Consider the following 18,118-nt stretch of genomic DNA (forward strand, 5'->3'; position numbering starts at 1 on the left):
CCTGGTCATAATTTCCATAATTTACTGTCTGGTTGTCTGTGGCACAAACTACACATTACGACTACTTGTCCATAAGAAATGTACCCTGGGCTCAGGCAGTACAAATCCCCCACCCCTGAACCTGTTTAATTTCATCTAGGTTTCAGAGGAGACTGCAGAAGACCTGCAGTGGTGGCTCTACCACAGTTGGACCAGCAGCAAACCTCTCTTCCTCCCCACCTGGGGCTGACTCCGGTGAGTGATGTATCACTTTTGGGATGGGAGGCTTATCTGGGATGAGTAGAGATCAGACAACTCTGGTCTTTGTCAGAGACCCGCCTTCACTTCAACCTGTTGGATTGGCGGTCCATTCACCTGCCATGCCATGTTGTACTGAAACAAGCAAGGCTTGGATCTGGTGCCAGAAGGTGCTTAGCCTCTGGAGCTGGCTGGAGCACCAGGCTATTTCCACTGATGATAAACACATTGATTTTAATTGTTTGAGATTATGGATTTGCTAAAACAAACTTATCATTATACTCCTTGCCTTAGTAGTGCTCTGCAACAAACAAGCTAGGAAGGTTTTTTTCATTCTGTGTTTCCCTTCTTTGGTGGTTGAATTTTTTTTCACACTTCAGCAATGGCTTTTGGACAAGATCAGTAGCTGAGGGGAAGACCAAAGGAATATGCTCACTAGAGCAGCCAAGAACTAGAAGCTGTTCATAATGAGGATTCCCCGTAACCACCCGACTCCATTGCGTGGCATTTTCTTCCCAGGCCTGCCAGGAGAAAATAGAAGCATTCATCCAAATATCTAACATGCACGTTGTGCCACAAAAACTTGAGCCATAAAAGTTGTGACAAGTAAACCTTTGGGACATCTTTAATGCTCAACTATCTTAATGCTTGGAATCAACACTAGTTTAATGTGGCGAAAAGAAAGTAGGACTTTGGAGAGGTATTTATATATGCCTCTACAGTACAGCACACCATTGCTCCAGATGAGAGATTACCCCTGGATATCCTGCAGTAGGATCAGGATGAGCGTGATCTGTGCTTTGCCAATATTGTTTTGCACTGTTTGATTTGTGGAGCGGTGATCTCCATTGGAGAGCAGAGTGTGCAAGCACATGAAAATCAAGGCCTTTTGCACCAGCAGACCTGCAAGAAGTAATGTTTTTTAATCCAAATTCCTTTTCCAATGTTGCAATTGTATTTTTTTTTTAATTTTTCCGAAAAATACAAAAACACTGAAAGGATGTTTGTAAAGGGAAAAAAAAAAATGTCTTTCTAGAATCGACTCTTACGGATTGAAAAAAGATTACATGTAATTTGTTTTTGTATGTGAGTGAGTGCGGATAAGTGACTGTAAGTGACACACGTTAGAAGAGATAAGTGGGTAAAACTGTGCTTTAGAGTCAGACTGTATGAAACTAAAGAAATGAGGGTGACTAACTCTATTGCTGGAGTTATTAGAAGCACTATGCCGCTGTTGCGCAAGGGTTCTGGCTGTGCACATTAGTAGTAACGTGCACCACACCCTCTGCTGCCAGCTGGCCTAAGGCTGTGCAGAGCAAAGGTTGGCTATGTACAACACGGCCTCTGGCTAGACCCTGCACTCCCCCTATCACGAGTGGCTGGGTCCACGCAATTGGGGTGGACCATGGAGGCGAGGCCCTGCACCCCACTGTCTGTGCATGACCTCTGACATTGCACACCAGGGGTGGGCCAAAGTGTCAGACCTCGGGCCAGGCCCTATACACCACCTTCTTTGGGTGTCAGGTACCCTTGCTCAGGGGAGATGACTGTTCAGTACCTATACCCCTTGCTTCTTGTAATAACTAAGATAAACATGTCTGTTACCTTCACATATTAATGCTTGATTTTTAGGTGGTATCGAGCACCCGAGCTACTCTTTGGAGCTAAAATGTATGGCGTTGGTGTGGACATGTGGGCAGTTGGTTGTATATTGGCAGAATTACTTCTCAGGGTAAGTTAGAAACAAAAACCTTCCCTGCATTTATAATTGAACTGAACACTGAACCATAGCTGTGTTTTTGCTTCAGCCTCCACATTTGCAGGTGGCAGTTAAAAATCGAAGACTCGCAGTGCGCTTTGATTTGTTGAATGCAGTCTATGAACTTCAATACAAATACTCATCATACTACTGTTTTGTGCCCTTGCTTTTCAGCGGTCATGTAGAATTTGAGTTTGTGCCGTGCTCATGTAGTTTTATAAATAAATCTGGTGTAGCGAGCAGTGTTATTGAATGATCTCTTGTTTCAGTGCTAAAGTGGATTATTCTTGCTTTTGTAAATGTACTCTTATTGCATTGTAGAATTCTGACAGCACATTCATTAGTTTTTCAGTACAATCATATTGTATCTGCGAATCTAATTCTGTGCTCACCAAGGTAGCACAACCATTGCCTATTTTCTCAGTAGGAATTTATGTTTGTTGCTTCCAACTTTGTTTTTGTATTAGGTTTCTTCTATTTTCTTGTTGTTTATGATTTTATCATCGAGGACTTCTTTTTCCTATTGTGGCGTGGAATAATAGCTAAAAACCAGTAAGACTAACCTAAGACCCATCTAAAACAATTTAGGCTCTGCTACAAGAGTCTTTGCTTCCTTCTATCTGTGGCTAAATCTCGAACAACTTTCCTGTAGAAATCAGTAGGAGCATATGTAAATCAGACACTACTAATATCTGAAGAGCCCTTGAAATTCTCCCCCTTTAATGCCATCAACCAAATCCTTTGTCTACCACTGTGGCATGTTTGGTAAGCAGATAGCGCTTCATTTATATAGATACAAAGAAGCAGGTAGGGATGGATGAAAACTTCATGATTCTCTCTCTTAGGGGATTTCCATGTATAGTCATAAGCGGTGAATACTTCTGCACGTCTGCGGGGACCCCAGAGCACTGTTCTGAAATTGTCTTCGTAAGTGTAGATGCTTGCCTTTCTTCAGGAAGGCCTGCAAAGTCACTTAAAAATGTCAATATGCAGCCTAGAGGAAAGGCTACAAAGGCCAAATTCTTCATCCTACTTGTTAGAAAAAAAGGTACTGTAACGTAGATATGCATTAAAATGCAGGGATATTCTAAAGATTTTGTAGAAAATCTTTTCACAAACCTTTTTGCAATGTTACATAAGGATGAAGCAATGCAGGGTAGTGTAGCCCATAGGCTGCCATTATACGGAATGAAAATGAGGCTGTGCCTTTAAGAGCAGATGGTCCTTCTCTATCCCATCATGCTTAGCAAGAGGTAGTTGCCCCAGTTTTTTCTGGCTCCTTCTGACAGGACCCTGAAGCATTGAGCTCCACCTATTTATATGTTTTTTCACAAAAAGTTCGGATCAAATCATTTTGATTCCACTTTTACCTGACATTTTTCAACTTGATTGAGTATTTTTCTATCATTTTTTTTTTGTAAAATTCGGACGGATATTTAGGCCTTTTTTCCGTCCAAAATGCCTACACTTTTTGACAAGTGCCCTCGCTGTGGCAGAAAGGAGGCCAAAACAGACCCACATGAAGTCTGTATTATATGCCTTCCAGCTTCACATATACAAGATACCCGTGAGTTATGCAAGAACTTCTCCAGGTGCATCCTGCGTGACAGGGAGAAAAATCATCTTCAAGCAAAATAGGACAGCAGATGAAGAAAGCAGCCTACCAGTAGGACCTTGGAACGAGGGGATGGTCAGTCTTCCAACAGGGCTCTTACTTTGTCATCCAGGGCAGCTTCTAAACGCAGCTCTGGTAAAAAAACGACGCAGGTCCCAATCAACGTCGAGGCAAGTAACAGCGCCAACATGTTTGCCGTCAAGAACAAGGTCGCCGGCGAGGAAGCGACACCGCTTGCCGTTGCACCCCTCGTCAATGTCAAGAGTTTACACGCCTTCGAGACGACATGGACACCCGACGTCGAAGGGTGTCTCTCTCTAGGTCTTCATCAACACGGCATGGAAGATCGACGTCGAGGGACACCCGACGTCATAGATGATCGATGTCGACCACCCGACGTCACGAGGGATCACCGTCAAAGGATATCCGATGTCATGAAGGATCGAGAAGAACACGATGTCGTACATCGACGTCTAGGAGTTTGTTGAGGTCTTCAAGGAAGAGGAGGGTTTACTCCACATCTGAATCCTCTGCCTCTCTCATGATGATACTACCATCTTCTCCTCAGCCATCTCCTCCTCCACATACGACAATGCCTTCGTCGCTTTCTCCAGCTCCTGTGGCACCTCCACTGATACCGCCTTCGGAACCGGCTGTTACGACTCCTGCAGTATCCTCAAGACATTCACATCATCGGTCTTCCAGATGCTCCTCTACATCTAGACACCGCCATTGTCAAGACTCTAACAACAGGTCAACATCTTGCTCCCATCGTAGGCGTTCCTCATTGTCTACCAGGGACTATTCTCCAACTCTGTCTGACTCTCCTTCGCCATGAATCTCACCAGTTGATGTAAACACTTTTCAGGGGGTCCTTGTGGGGGGTGCTACCAAACTTAACATCCCTATGGTAGTAACTACACCGACAACATCAGTTATCTTCTGCAAGACCCGTGCTTCTGCTGGAACCGGTGATGGACTTATTCTTGACACCAGCCATGACCAAAACTGCACCTTCTAGACTCCAGAAGAAATATCGCCCTCCAGAACAGGGCAGACCCAACACCTGATTCAGTAGTTATTGTCGCGGCCAAGATGCTACATTCGACTTCTCCTTCCTCCTCCTCTCCACCAGATAAGGAGAGTAGAAATATAGATGTGGCAGGCCGCAAAGTTTGTTCAACATAGGCCATTTCCATTAAGACCGCTAGTGCCACGCCCCTTTTGGGCAGATATGATCGCGCTGTTTGGGACGCCATCATTCAATTCGCTGATCACCTTCCCAAGGATAAGAAGGAAGATTTCCTTGAAGTTATTAACAAAGGTGCCATGGTCTCTAACCAGATTATAAGCGCAGCAGCGGATTCTTCTATTTTAGCACCTCATGGATATTGTCGTGGGATATCCCTGAGAAGACATTTGTGGCTGCATCTTACTTCTCTCAAACCTGAAGTGCAGCAAAGGATACAGAACCTCCCTGTAGGAAGTTGGCTCTGTATGTGCTATTTCAAAGTAAGGAATAGCATGCACAGAGTCCAAGGGTTCCCCTTAGAGGTAAAATAGTGGTAAAAAGAGATAATACTAATGCTCTATTTTGTGGTAGTGTGGTCGAGCAGTAGGCTTATCCAAGGAGTAGTGTTAAGCATTTGTTGTACATACACATAGACAATAAATGAGGTACACACACTCAGAGACAAATCCAGCCAATAGGTTTTGTATAGGAAAATATCTTTTCTTAGTTTATTTTAAGAACCACAGGTTCAAATTTAACATGTAATATCTTGTTTGAAAGGTATTGCAGGTAAGTACATTAGGAACTTTGAATCATTTCAATTGCATGTATACTTTTCAAGTTATTCACAAATAGCTATTTTAAAAGTGGACACTTAGTGCAATTTTCACAGTTCCTGGGGGAGGTAAGTTTTTGTTAGTTTTACCAGGTAAGTAAGACACTTACAGGGTTCAGTTCTTGGTCCAAGGTAGCCCACCGTTGGGGGTTCAGAGCAACCCCAAAGTTACCACACCAGCAGCTCAGGGTCGGTCAGGTGCAGAGTTCAAAGTGGTGCCCAAAACGCATAGGCTTCAATGGAGAGAAGGGGGTGCCCCGGTTCCAGTCTGCCAGCAGGTAAGTACCCGCGTCTTCGGAGGGCAGACCAGGGGGGTTTTGTAGGGCACCGGGGGGGACACAAGCCCACACAGAAATTTCACCCTCAGCGGCGCGGGGGCGGCCGGGTGCAGTGTTAGAACAAGCGTCGGGTTCGCAATGGAAGTCAATGAGAGATCAAGGGATCTCTTCAGCGCTGCAGGCAGGCAAGGGGGGGCTTCCTCGGGGAAACCTCCACTTGGGCAAGGGAGAGGGACTCCTGGGGGTCACTTCTGCAGTGAAAGTCCGGTCCTTCAGGTCCTGGGGGCTGCGGGTGCAGGGTCTTTTCCAGGCGTCGGGACTTAGGTTTCAGAGAGTCGCGGTCAGGAGAAGCCTCGGGATTCCCTCTGCAGGTGGCGCTGTGGGGACTCAGGGGGGACAGGTTTTGGTACTCAGTCGTAGAGTAGTCCGGGGGTCCTCCCTGAGGTGTTGGTTCTCCACCAGCCGAGTCGGGGTCGCCGGGTGCAGTGTTGCAAGTCTCACGCTTCTTGCAGGGAGATTGCAGGGTTCTTTAAAGCTGCTCCTTTGGATAAAGTTGCAGTCTTTTTGGAGCAGGTCCGCTGTCCTCGGGAGTTTCTTGTCGTCGTCGAAGCAGGGCAGTCCTCAGAGGATTCAGAGGTCGCTGGTCCCTTTGGAAGGCGTCGCTGGAGCAGAGTTCTTTGGAAGGCAGGAGACAGGCCGGTGAGTTTCTGGAGCCAAGGCAGTTGTTGTCTTCTGGTCTTCCTCTGCAGGGGTTTTCAGCTAGGCAGTCCTTCTTGTTGTTGCAGGAATCTGATTTTCTAGGGTTCAGGGTAGCCCTTAAATACTAAATTTAAGGGCGTGTTTAGGTCTGGGGGGTTAGTAGCCAATGGCTACTAGCCCTGAGGGTGGGTACACACCCTCTTTGTGCCTCCTCCCAAGGGGAGGGGGTCACAATCCTAACCCTATTGGGGGAATCCTCCATCTGCAAGATGGAGGATTTCTAAAAGTTAGAGTCACCTCAGCTCAGGACACCTTAGGGGCTGTCCTGACTGGCCAGTGACTCCTCCTTGTTGCTTTCTTTGTTACCTCCAGCCTTGCCGCCAAAAGTGGGGGCCGTGGCCGGAGGGGGCGGGCAACTCCACTAAGCTGGAGTGCCCTGCTGTGCTGTGACAAAGGGGTGAGCCTTTGAGGCTCACCGCCAGGTGTTACAGCTCCTGCCTGGGGGAGGTGTTAGCATCTCCACCCAGTGCAGGCTTTGTTACTGGCCTCAGAGTGACAAAGGCACTCTCCCCATGGGGCCAGCAACATGTCTCTAGTGTGGCAGGCTGCTGGAACTAGTCAGCCTACACAGACACAGTTAAGTTTCAGGGGGCACCTCTAAGGTGCCCTCTGGGGTGTATTTTGCAATAAAATGGACACTGGCATCAGTGTGCATTTATTGTGCTGAGAAGTTTGATACCAAACTTCCCAGTTTTCAGTGTAGCCATTATGGTGCTGTGGAGTTCGTGTTTGACAAACTCCCAGACCATATACTCTTATGGCTACCCTGCACTTACAATGTCTAAGGTTTTGTTTAGACACTGTAGGGGTACCATGCTCATGCACTGGTACCCTCACCTATGGTATAGTGCACCCTGCCTTAGGGCTGTAAGGCCTGCTAGAGGGGTGGCTGACCTATACTTGCATAGGCAGTGAGAGGCTGGCATGGCACCCTGAGGGGAGGGCCATGTCGACTTACTCGTTTTGTCCTCACTAGCACACACAAGCTGGTAAGCAGGGTGTCTGTGCTGAGTGAGAGGTCTCCAGGGTGGCATAAGACATGCTGCAGCCCTTAGAGACCTTCCTTGGCATCAGGGCCCTTGGTACTAGAAGTACCAGTTACAAGGGACTTATCTGGATGCCAGGGTCTGCCAATTGTGGATACAAAAGTACAGGTTAGGGAAAGAACACTGGTGCTGGGGCCTGGTTAGCAGGCCTCAGCACACTTTCAATTGTAAACATAGCATCAGCAAAGGCAAAAAGTTAGGGGGCAACCATGCCAAGGAGGCATTTCCTTACACAACCCCCACCCCCCCCAAACGAAAGAGGATGAGACTAACCTTTCCCAAGAGAGTCTTCATTTTCTAAGTGGAAGAACCTGGAAAGGCCATCTGCATTGGCATGGGCAGTCCCAGGTCTGTGTTCCACTATAAAGTCCATTCCCTGTAGGGAGATGGACCACCTCAACAGTTTAGGATTTTCACCTTTCATTTGCATCAGCGATTTGAGAGGTCTGTGGTCAGTTTGAACTAGGAAGTGAGTCCCAAAGAGGTATGGTCTCAGCTTCTTCAGGGACCAAACCACAGCAAAGGCCTCCCTCTCAATGGCACTCCAACGCTGCTCCCTGGGGAGTAACCTCCTGCTAATGAAAGCAACAGGCTGGTCAAGGCCATCATCATTTGTTTGGGACAAAACTGCCCCTATCCCATGTTCAGAGGCATCTGTCTGCACAATGAACTGCTTAGAATAATCTGGAGCTTTTAGAACTGGTGCTGAGCACATTGCTTGTTTCAGGGTGTCAAAGGCCTGTTGGCATTCCACAGTCCAGTTCACTTTCTTGGGCATTTTCTTGGAGGTGAGTTCAGTGAGGGCTGTCACAATGGATCCATATCCCTTCACAAACCTCCTGTAATACCCAGTCAAGCCAAGGAATGCCCTGACTTGAGTCTGGGTTTTTGGAGCTACCCAGTCCAGAATAGTCTGGATCTTGGGTTGGAGTGGCTGAACTTGGCCTCCACCTACAAGGTGGCCCAAGTAAACCACAGTTCCCTGCCCTATCTGGCATTTGGATGCCTTGATAGAGAGGCCTGCAGTTTGCAGAGCCTTCAAGACCTTCTTCAGGTGGACCAGGTGATCCTGCCAGGTGGAGCTAAAGACAGCAATATCATCAAGATAAGCTGTGCTAAAGGCCTCCAAACCAGCAAGGACTTGATTCACCAACCTTTGGAAGGTGGCAGGGGCATTCTTTAAACCAAAGGGCATAACAGTAAACTGATAATGCCCATCAGGTGTGGAGAATGCTGTTTTCTCTTTTGCTCCAGGTGCCATTTTTATTTGCCAGTACCCTGCTGTCAAGTCAAAGGTACTTAAGAATTTGGCAGCACCTAATTTGTCTATGAGCTCATCAGCTCTAGGAATTGGATGGGCGTCTGTCTTGGTGACAGAGTTGAGCCCTCTGTAGTCCACACAAAACCTCATCTCTTTCTTTCCATCTTTGGTGTGAGGTTTGGGGACTAAGACCACTGGGCTAGCCCAGGGGCTGTCAGAGCGCTCAATTACTCCCAATTCCAGCATCTTGTGGATCTCCACCTTGATGCTTTCCTTAACATGGTCAGACTGTCTAAAAATTTTGTTTTTGACAGGCATGCTGTCTCCTGTGTCCACATCATGGGTACACAGGTGTGTCTGACCAGGGGTTAGGGAGAACAGTTCAGGAAACTGTTGTAGGACTCTCCTACAATCAGCTTGCTGTTGGCCAGAGAGGGTGTCTGAGTAGATCACTCCATCTACTGAGCCATCTTTTGGGTCTGATGACAGAAGATCAGGGAGAGGTTCACTCTCTGCCTCCTGATCCTCATCTGTTACCATCAACAGATTTACATCAGCCCTGTCATGGAAGAGCTTAAGGCGGTTCACATGGATCACCCTCTTGGGGCTCCTGCTTGTGCCCAGGTCCACCAGGTAGGTGACCTGACTCTTCCTTTCTAGCACTGGGTAAGGGCCACTCCATTTGTCCTGGAGTGCCCTGGGAGCCACAGGCTCCAGAACCCAGACTTTCTGCCCTGGTTGGAACTCAACCATTGCAGCCTTTTGGTCATACCAAAACTTCTGGAGCTGTTGGCTGGCCTCAAGGTTTTTGGTTGCCTTTTCCATGTACTCTGCCATTCTAGAGCGAAGGCCAAGTACATAGTCCACTATGTCTTGTTTAGGCTCATGAAGAGGTCTCTCCCAGCCTTCTTTAACAAGAGCAAGTGGTCCCCTTACAGGGTGACCAAACAGAAGTTCAAAGGGTGAGAATCCTACTCCCTTCTGTGGCACCTCTCTGTAAGCAAAAAGCAGACATGGCAAGAGGACATCCCATCTCCTTTTGAGTTTTTCTGGGAGCCCCATGATCATGCCCTTTAATGTCTTGTTGAATCTCTCAACTAAGCCATTAGTTTGTGGATGGTATGGTGTAGTGAATTTGTAAGTCACTCCACACTCATTCCCCATGTGTTTTAGGTATGCTGACATGAAGTTGGTACCTCTGTCAGACACCACCTCCTTAGGGAAACCCACTCTGGTAAAGATACCAATGAGGGCCTTGGCTACTGCAGGGGCAGTAGTCGACCTAAGGGGAATAGCTTCAGGATACCTAGTAGCATGATCCACTACTACTAGGATATACATATTTCCTGAGGCTGTGGGAGGTTCTAGTGGACCAACTATGTCCACACCCACTCTTTCAAAGGGGACCCCCACCACTGGGAGTGGAATGAGGGGGGCCTTTGGATGCCCACCTGTCTTACCACTGGCTTGACAGGTGGGGCAGGAGAGGCAAAACTCCTTAACCTTCTGGGACATATTGGGCCAGTAGAAGTGGTTGACTAACCTCTCCCACGTCTTGGTTTGTCCCAAATGCCCAGCAAGGGGAATATCATGGGCTAAGGTCAGAATAAACTCTCTGAACGACTGAGGCACTACCACTCTCCTAGTGGCACCAGGTTTGGGGTCTCTGGCCTCAGTGTACAGGAGTCCATCTTCCCAATAGACCCTATGTGTTCCATTTTTCTTGCCCTTGGACTCTTAAGCAGCTTGCTGCCTAAGGCCTTCAAGAGAGGGACAGGTTTCTTGTCCCTTACACAGCTCTTCCCTTGAGGGTCCCCCTGGGCCTAGGAGCTCAACCTGATAAGGTTCAAGCTCCAAAGGCTCAGTTCCCTCAGAGGGCAGAACTTCTTCCTGAGAAGAGAGGTTCTCTTTTTCTGACTGTGTTGCAGTTGGTTTCCCAACTGACTTTCCTTTTCTCTTGGTAGGCTGGGCCATTTTTCCAGACTCCAGCTCTACTTTTTCACCCTGTGCCTTGCATTGTGCTCTTGTTTTTACACACACCAGTTCAGGGATACCCAGCATGGCTGCATGGGTTTTTAGTTCTACCTCAGCCCATGCTGAGGACTCCAGGTCATTTCCAAGCAGACAGTCTACTGGGATGTTTGAGGAGACCACCACCTGTTTCAGGCCATTGACCCCTCCCCATTCTAAAGTTACCATTGCCATGGGATGTGCTTTAGTCTGATTGTCAGCGTTGGTGACTGTATAAGTTTTTCCAGTCAGGTATTGGCCAGGGGAAACCAGTTTCTCTGTCACCATGGTGACACTGGCACCTGTATCCCTCAGGCCCTCTACACTTGTCCCATTAATAAAGAGCTGCTGCCTGTATTTTTGCATGTTAGGCGGCCAGGCAGCTAGTGTGGCTAAATCCACCCCACCCTCAGAGACTAGAGTAGCTTCAGTGTGGACCCTGATTTGCTCTGGGCACACTGTTGATCCCACTTGGAGACTAGCCATTCCAGTGTTACCTGGATTGGAGTTTGGAGTGGAACTTTTCTTGGGACAGGCCTTGTCTCCAGTTTGGTGTCCAGACTGACTACAGTTTCGACACCAGGCCTTTTTGGGATCAAAGTTTTTACCCTTGTACCCAGGATTGTTTTGTGAAGAGGCTCTGGGCCCACCCTCCTGTGCAGGTTTTTGGGGGCCTGTAGAAGACTCTTTACTATTTTTATTTTTGGCTGTCTCACCACCTTTCCCCTGGGGAGGTTTTGTGACCCCTTTCTTTTAGTCACCCCCTGTGGAAGTTTTGGACACCCTTGTCTTGACCCAATGGTCCGCCTTCTTTCCCAATTCTTGGGGAGAAATTGGTCCTAGGTCTACCAGATGCTGATGCAGTTTATCATTGAAACAATTACTTAACAGGTGTTCTTTCACAAATAAATTGTACAGCCCATCATAATTACTTACACCACTGCCTTGAATCCAACCATCTAGTGTTTTTACTGAGTAGTCTACAAAGTCAACCCAGGTCTGGCTCGAGGATTTTTGAGCCCCCCTGAATCTAATCCTATACTCCTCAGTGGAGAATCCAAAGCCCTCAATCAGGGTACCCTTCATGAGGTCATAAGATTCTGCATCTTTTCCAGAGAGTGTGAGGAGTCTATCCCTACACTTTCCTGTGAACATTTCCCAAAGGAGAGCACCCCAGTGAGATCTGTTCACTTTTCTGGTTACACAAGCCCTCTCAAAAGCTGTGAACCATTTGGTGATGTCATCACCATCTTCATATTTAGTTACAATCCCTTTGGGGATTTTCAACATGTCAGGAGAATCTCTGACCCTAGTTATGTTGCTGCCACCATTGATGGGTCCTAGGCCCATCTCTTGTCTTTCCCTCTCTATGGCTAGGATCTGTCTTTCCAAAGCCAATCTTTTGGCCATCCTGGCTAACTGGATGTCCTCTTCACTGGAGTTTTCCTCAGTGATTTCAGAGTTGTTGGTCCCTCCTGTGAGGGAACCAGCATCTCTGACTATTATTTGTGGAGTCAGGGCTTGAGAAGCCCTGCTCTCCCTAAGTAGGACTGGAGGGGGGGAATTTCCCTCCAAATCACTATCTTCATCCTCTGAGTTGCCACCCTCAGAGGGGTTGGCCTTTTCAAACTCTGCCAAAAGCTCCTGGAGCTGGACTTTGGTAGGTTTGGGGCCCATTGCTATTTTCTTTAGTTTACAGAGTGACCTTAGCTCTCTCATCTGTAGATGGAGGTAAGGTGTGGTGTCGAGTTCCACCACAGTCACATCTGTGCTAGACATTTTGCTTCTAAAAGTTGGAATACTTTTTAAGAAACTAAAACTGGTTCTAGAATCTAATTCAAACTTTTAACAAACTTTTAAACTCTAAAAAGGAATGCTAACAGGGACTAACACAAGGCCCTAGCAGGACTTTTAAGAATTTAGAAAACTTTTCAAATTGCAAAAATCAATTTCTAATGACAATTTTGGAATTTGTCGTGTGATCAGGTATTGGCTGAGTAGTCCAGCAAATGCAAAGTCTTGTACCCCACCGCTGATCCACCAATGTAGGAAGTTGGCTCTGTATGTGCTATTTCAAAGTAAGGAATAGCATGCACAGAGTCCAAGGGTTCCCCTTAGAGGTAAAATAGTGGTAAAAAGAGATAATACTAATGCTCTATTTTGTGGTAGTGTGGTCGAGCAGTAGGCTTATCCAAGGAGTAGTGTTAAGCATTTGTTGTACATACACATAGACAATAAATGAGGTACACACACTCAGAGACAAATCCAGCCAATAGGTTTTGTATAGGAAAATATCTTTTCTTAGTTTATTTTAAGAACCACAGGTTCAAATTTAACATGTAATATCTTGTTTGAAAGGTATTGCAGGTAAGTACATTAGGAACTTTGAATCATTTCAATTGCATGTATACTTTTCAAGTTATTCACAAATAGCTATTTTAAAAGTGGACACTTAGTGCAATTTTCACAGTTCCTGGGGGAGGTAAGTTTTTGTTAGTTTTACCAGGTAAGTAAGACACTTACAGGGTTCAGTTCTTGGTCCAAGGTAGCCCACCGTTGGGGGTTCAGAGCAACCCCAAAGTTACCACACCAGCAGCTCAGGGCCGGTCAGGTGCAGAGTTCAAAGTGGTGCCCAAAACGCATAGGCTTCAATGGAGAGAAGGGGGTGCCCCGGTTCCAGTCTGCCAGCAGGTAAGTACCCGCGTCTTCGGAGGGCAGACCAGGGGGGTTTTGTAGGGCACCGGGGGGGACACAAGCCCACACAGAAATTTCACCCTCAGCGGCGCGGGGGCGGCCGGGTGCAGTGTTAGAACAAGCGTCTGGTTCGCAATGGAAGTCCATGAGAGATCAAGGGATCTCTTCAGCGCTGCAGGCAGGCAAGGGGGGGCTTCCTCGGGGAAACCTCCACTTGGGCAAGGGAGAGGGACTCCTGGGGGTCACTTCTGCAGTGAAAGTCCGGTCCTTCAGGTCCTGGGGGCTGCGGGTGCAGGGTCTTTTCCAGGCGTCGGGACTTAGGTTTCAGAGAGTCGCGGTCAGGGGAAGCCTCGGGATTCCCTCTGCAGGCGGCGCTGTGGGGACTCAGGGGGGACAGGTTTTGGTACTCACAGTCGTAGAGTAGTCCGGGGGTCCTCCCTGAGGTGTTGGTTCTCCACCAGCCGAGTCGGGGTCGCCGGGTGCAGTGTTGCAAGTCTCACGCTTCTTGCGGGGAGATTGCAGGGTTCTTTAAAGCTGCTCCTTTGGATAAAGTTGCAGTCTTTTTGGAGCAGGTCCGCTGTCCTCGGGAGTTTCTTGTCGTCGAAGCAGGGCAGTCCTCAGAGGATTCAGAGGTCGCTGGTCCCTTTGGAAGGCGTCGCTGGAGCAGAGTTCTTTGGAAGGCAGGAGACAGGCCGGTGAGTTTCTGGAGCCAAGGCAGTTGTTGTCTTCTGGTCTTCCTCTGCAGGGGTTTTCAGCTAGGCAGTCCTTCTTCTTGTTGCAGGAATCTGATTTTCTAGGGTTCAGGGTAGCCCTTAAATACTAAATTTAAGGGCGTGTTTAGGTCTGGGGGGTTAGTAGCCAATGGCTACTAGCCCTGAGGGTGGGTACACCCTCTTTGTGCCTCCTCCCAAGGGGAGGGGGTCACAATCCTAACCCTATTGGGGGAATCCTCCATCTGCAAGATGGAGGATTTCTAAAAGTTAGTCACCTCAGCTCAGGACACCTTAGGGGCTGTCCTGACTGGCCAGTGACTCCTCCTTGTTGCTTTCTTTGTTCCCTCCAGCCTTGCCGCCAAAAGTGGGGGCCGTGGCCGGAGGGGGCGGTCAACTCCACTAAGCTGGAGTGCCCTGCTGTGCTGTGACAAAGGGGTGAGCCTTTGAGGCTCACCGCCAGGTGTTACAGCTCCTGCCTGGGGGAGGTGTTAGCATCTCCACCCAGTGCAGGCTTTGTTACTGGCCTCAGAGTGACAAAGGCACTCTCCCCATGGGGCCAGCAACATGTCTCTAGTGTGGCAGGCTGCTGGAACTAGTCAGCCTACACAGACAGTCGGTTAAGTTTCAGGGGGCACCTCTAAGGTGCCCTCTGGGGTGTATTTTGCAATAAAATGTACACTGGCATCAATGTGCATTTATTGTGCTGAGAAGTTTGATACCAAACTTCCCAGTTTTCAGTGTAGCCATTATGGTGCTGTGGAGTTCGTGTTTGACAAACTCCCAGACCATATACTCTTATGGCTACCCTGCACTTACAATGTCTAAGGTTTTGTTTAGACACTGTAGGGGTACCATGCTCATGCACTGGTACCCTTACCTATGGTATAGTGCACCCTGCCTTAGGGCTGTAAGGCCTGCTAGAGGGGTGGCTGACTTATACTTGCATAGGCAGTGAGAGGCTGGCATGGCACCCTGAGGGGAGGGCCATGTCGACTTACTCGTTTTGTTCTCACTAGCATACACAAGCTGGCAAGCAGTGTGTCTGTGCTGAGTGAGAGGTCTCCAGGGTGGCATAAGACATGCTGCAGCCCTTAGAGACCTTCCTTGGCATCAGGGCCCTTGGTACTAGAAGTACCAGTTACAAGGGACTTATCTGGATGCCAGGGTCTGCCAATTGTGGATACAAAAGTACAGGTTAGGGAAAGAACACTGGTGCTGGGGCCTGGTTAGCAGGCCTCAGCACACTTTCAATTGTAAACATAGCATAAGCAAAGGCAAAAAGTCAGGGGGCAACCATGCCAAGGAGGCATTTCCTTACACTCCCATTTACCGGTTCTACTCTGTTTGGGTCTCACGCGGATGATGGGATGTCTAGAATGAAAGCAGAATTAGACGCTCTTAAGGCTGTGGGCATTGAAAAACCGAGAGAGCAGCGGAAGTCTTTCAGTCACTACCACCGCAGATTTTTCTCTCAAAGACTCCAAACTCCGCAATGATTGCCACATAGATCTCAGCACCATCAGCACCAGAGACCGTTTTCAACTCAACGCAAACAGACACGTTGTCGGTCTACTCCACAAACTGCCCAAGGAGGACGTCAAACATCTGTGTCTAAACGCTGAATCCTTACTTCCCCCTCTTCCGTTACCCACTCCAGTAGGAGGAAGTATTTCGCATTACCTGGAAGAGTGGCAACGCATAACATCAGACGCCTGGGTTTTGAATATTGTGCAGAATGGCTATTGTCTCAGGTTTACCAATCCTCTGCGTTCTATTTCACTGAAGCCTTCCAAATTCCACCTTGACGCTCTCAAGGTAGAGGTAAAAAACCTATAACAAAAGAAGGCGATAGAACCAGTTCCCACAGATCAGTGGGGAAAAGGATTCTACTCACGGTACTTCCTTGTGCCAAAAAAGGACAAGCACGAGTTCAGACCCATTCTCGATCTAAGAATAGCCAACAAATGGATTCGGAAGTTAAAATTCAGAATGCTGTCTTTGTGTCAGATCAGCTTCACCAGGGCAATTGGCCTTTGTCCATAGATCTGCACGATGCTTACTTCCACACTACTGTTGCCAGAAAACATCAGAAGTTCCTAAGATTTCTTGTAGTACAAGACCATTACCAATATGCATTGCTACCTTTTGGCCTCAAGTCAGCACCCAGGACGTTTTCCAATTGCATGGCGGTGGTGGCAGCCCATCTAAGAAAATATTGAGTCTTTGTCTATCCCTACCTAGACTATTGGCTCATAAAGGCATCCACATCTCAAGTGGCCCAACTGCATTTCAGTTGGACCTTTCAACTACTCTAACAACTGGGTCTTCAGGTCAACCTCACCAAGTCTATGCCTTCACCTGTCCAGAGGTTGCACTACTTAGGCGCCACCATCTACACCATTCAAGCAAAGGTGTTTCCTTTTGAGGAGCGACATTCATCGATCCTCCGGAAATGTCAAGTTCTCAAGAAAGCTCCTCAGTCAACAGCAAGAATAGTCTGGTCTCTCCTCGGGCTGATGGTGTCTTGCATCTACCTCACTCCCAATGCTCGCCTCCACATGAGGCCTTTACAGTAGTGCATGGAAAACCAATGGAATCAGCTGATGGTCAATTGGGAAGACAGGATTACTCTCTCTCCACATGCAATACAATCCCTCAAGTGGTGGTGTTCTCAAAGCAATCTCCTGAAAGGGATGCCATTTCACCAACAGGCTCCCACACAGACGATAGTTACGGACGCATCGTTACTCAGATGGGGTGCTCTTATGGATCATCTACACTTTCAAGGCTCCTGGTCTCGGAAGGAGAGATCGTATCACATCAGTCTCCTAGAGCTACGTGCAGTCCATCTCAAGCTCAAAGCCTTCACCACAAATACTCTGCTTCTTCAAACAGACAATACGGCCACCATGTATTACTTGAACAAGCAGAGGGGCACCAGATCCAGGACTCTTACTCTGGAGGCTCAAACAAGCTGGCACTGGCTTCTGGCCAGGAACTTAACAATAACAGCAACTCCCCTCCCTGGCATAGAAAATGTTCAGGCAGACGCTCTTAGCAGAGCAATAAATGAAAACCACGAGTGGGTTCTACACGACGATGTCGTCCACTGCATCTTCTCCATGTGGGGTACCCCTTCTGTAAATCTATTCGCAACACTAGATAACAAAAAATGCCTAGACATCGCCTCCAGGTACTACCATCCAGGGACATTGGGGGATGCCCTATGGATAGACTAGACTGGACAGGAAAATTTCTTTACGCTTTTCCGTTGCTTCCCCTGATCCTGGCAGTCCTCATCAAACTGTCCCACTCCAAAACCAAGATGATACTCCTCGCTCCAGAGTGGCCATGGCAGTGGTGGTTTCTGGACCTTCTTCACCGGTCACTCATCCACATCTCAGATTGCCATGCCACCCAGACCTGCTCACAAACTTTAGAGGTCAGATGAGACATCCCAACCTCTCGTTCTTGATTTTGGCAGCATGGCTCCTGAGCTAGTACAGTATGGTCACCTTAACCTTCCTCAGGACTGCATGGATGTTCTAAGAGAGGCAAACGGCCTTCTACAAGATTGGCATATGCCTTAAAGTGGAAAAGGTTCTGCATGTGGTGTCTGGACAAGAGCTTGGATCCAACGACATGCAGAGAAGATGTTATTCGTCCATATCTGTTGCACCTAGCGAAATCTGGTATACAATTCTCATCCATCAAGGTGCACCTGGCATCTCTAACTGGATACAGGAAAAGTCCTTCACAAACCTCTTTCTTTAAAATTCTAGTCATTCCTTTAGGGGTTAAAAAAAGATTTTTCCTCCTACTAGACGTTCTTCTCCTCCGTGGGAGCTTAATATAGTTCTTTCACATCTGATGCAAAATCCCTTTGAGCCCATACACAA

General features: G+C 47.8%; 1 protein-coding gene across 2 annotated transcripts in view; it reads left to right on the forward strand.

Annotated features, from left to right (window-relative positions):
• CDK7 (cyclin dependent kinase 7) overlaps window positions 1-18,118 on the forward strand; it is a 210,639-nt gene that overhangs the window by 108,506 nt on the left and 84,015 nt on the right. For both annotated transcript variants that reach the window (XM_069223135.1, XM_069223141.1), the window contains one exon: window positions 1,870-1,969. In XM_069223135.1, coding sequence (XP_069079236.1) covers window positions 1,870-1,969 — 100 coding nt within the window. The remainder of the gene's footprint in view (window positions 1-1,869; window positions 1,970-18,118) is intronic.

The sequence above is a fragment of the Pleurodeles waltl genome, chromosome 1_1, assembly GCF_031143425.1.
Source record: "Pleurodeles waltl isolate 20211129_DDA chromosome 1_1, aPleWal1.hap1.20221129, whole genome shotgun sequence".
Taxonomy (NCBI): Eukaryota; Metazoa; Chordata; class Amphibia; order Caudata; family Salamandridae; genus Pleurodeles; species Pleurodeles waltl.